This window comes from Phaethon lepturus, unplaced genomic scaffold, assembly GCF_000687285.1.
Source record: "Phaethon lepturus isolate BGI_N335 unplaced genomic scaffold, ASM68728v1 scaffold28209, whole genome shotgun sequence".
In the NCBI taxonomy this organism is placed as follows: Eukaryota; Metazoa; Chordata; class Aves; order Phaethontiformes; family Phaethontidae; genus Phaethon; species Phaethon lepturus.
This window is the reverse complement of record NW_010565980.1, coordinates 2,769-4,745: the sequence shown is the minus strand read 5'-3', so window position 1 is coordinate 4,745 and position 1,977 is coordinate 2,769. Positions and strand designations below refer to the sequence as shown.

The 1,977-nt window shown below is 59.6% G+C and overlaps 1 protein-coding gene across 1 annotated transcript; it reads left to right on the top strand.

Moving 5' to 3' along the window:
- Positions 1-124: 124 nt before the first annotated feature.
- On the top strand, positions 125-1,737 carry EXOSC1 (exosome component 1; the record flags this gene model as incomplete). The annotated part of the gene is made up of 6 exons (XM_010295348.1): positions 125-199; positions 820-908; positions 1,148-1,181; positions 1,317-1,367; positions 1,462-1,546; positions 1,631-1,737. Coding segments are annotated over 6 exons (441 nt in total), but the record flags the coding sequence as incomplete, so codon positions are not given.
- Between the last annotated feature and the right edge of the window lie 240 nt (positions 1,738-1,977).

Genomic DNA, 1,977 nt, shown 5'->3' with positions numbered 1-1,977 from the left:
TCCCCAGAGCCGGCTGCTGAGGCTGCGCAGCCTCTTCCCCATCGGGGAATTGGGCTCCAAGGGTGCCTGCTGTGAACGTGGTCCTGCGTGGTCCTGTCTAACCCTCCTATCTGCTGCCCTGCAGCTGCCCATCGTGTCGGTGGTGAGAGACACCGAGTCCCAGCTCCTGCCCGACGTGGGGGCCGTGGTGACGTGCAAGGTAGGGCGCCGGAGTGCACTGTGATGGCAGGCCTCACAGCCTTTGCTCTCTCTGCCCCGTGCTGAGCTGTCTTCCTGCATGTGTTATGGCATGGGATGAGGAGCCCCTGGGCTCGTTAGTACGCTCTGTACAGCTCCCAGCAGAGCAGGGGCAGCCCAGTGGCTCCCTTGGTCACAAAGAAGCCAGATATCGGCTTGGGGGATGCCAGTCTCTTGACTTTGCCTGCCTCAAGGCTGAAGTTTTTCTTTGCTCTCCCTTCCAGAACTTTCTGGGGCAGGATTTGTGGAGGGCAGTGCTTGCGGCAGCTTGAGGGAAGGGTGGCATAGACCAGGGTTTAGTTTCTTTATGGTCCTGGTGGTAGGAGAGGCACTGGGGTCACAGCAGGTCTCGGCCTTATTCATGGGTCTTGAGTTGCACAAGTATCACCTTCCTCGCCTGGCTTGCAGCCAGGTGTCCTACCTTCACCGATTTGGCCACAAGGACAAGGAAGCCAAGCGAGACACAAGCTCACTGCATACAGCCCTGTCCTGCCTGCACCCTGCCCTCTCCCTGCCTGGAACGGCTGCACTGGGGTGAGAGCATATGCCCAATGGCACCAATTCCTCTTTTCCTCCGGGCAGGTTTGCAGCATTAACTCCCGCTTTGCCAAGGTGCACATCCTGTACGTTGGCTCCACGCCACTGAAGTCCACCTTCCGGGGGACCATACGGTAGGGAAGAGGGCTGCATTCCCCACAGGACGGGGTGCCCAAGTGTCCCATCCTCAAGGAGGGAGGAAGGCTCTTCTGGGTGGTGCAGCCAGCTGCCCTGGCAGGAGCTCTGCCCCGAGCACCGGGCAGGTGTCCAGCAAGTCCTGGCAAGCGCCCAGGGAGGCCAGAGCAGCTCCTGCCACAGGCTGGAGAGTTGCCTTTGCTCACTGGCACTCAGATCCCTCTGTCTCCTTTTTCAGGAAAGAAGATATTCGAGCCACGGAGAAAGATAAGGTCAGTGAGGCTCTGCCAGAGACTCTGCTACTGCAGCCACCCCCACTCCTTCTCTCTGCTGGTGGGGAGCACTTGTCCCACTGCTGACGAGTGCCGTGACACACTGTGCAGTCTTGCCTGCTCTCTCCTGTGCAGGTAGAAGTATACAAGAGTTTCCGCCCCGGTGACATAGTCCTGGCCAAAGTTGTATCCTTTCCCCTCATGCTGGGAGGCCCTGAGGACAGCGGGTTTGCTTGAGTCCCCTCAGGGACACCTTTCCCTTAACCCTTTATCTAACCAGATCTCGCTAGGGGACGCGCAGTCCAACTACCTGCTGAGCACGGCCGAGAATGAGCTGGGCGTGGTGGTGGCACGCAGCGAGGCAGGTAGGGACGGGCCTTGTCTCCTCCCTTTCCATGTGGGAGAAGGCAATTTCAGGAAGGGGAACCCCTGACATGTGGCATCCCTAGGGGTGCAGATGGTGCCCATCAGCTGGTGTGAGATGCAGTGCCCACGGACACACACCAAGGACTTCCGTAAGGTGGCCCGCGTGCAGCCCCAGTTTCTGCAGACCTAGCAGTGCCCAAGGAGCTGCAGGAGCTGCTGAGGTCTGTGGGGCCAGGGCAGCCCCTGGGCTCCACACTCCTCCACCCGTGCAAGACGCTGGAACAGCCGAACAGGCCCTTGCTTGCAGGATGGATTTTCTATCTGTGGATAATAAATATTTTTTGAGAGCTCCATGCTTGGCTCAGTTACAGCCCTGAGGGTGGCTGTGGCTGCCTGCAGCCCACCAGCCCAGCTACCCTAGCGGGGCGGC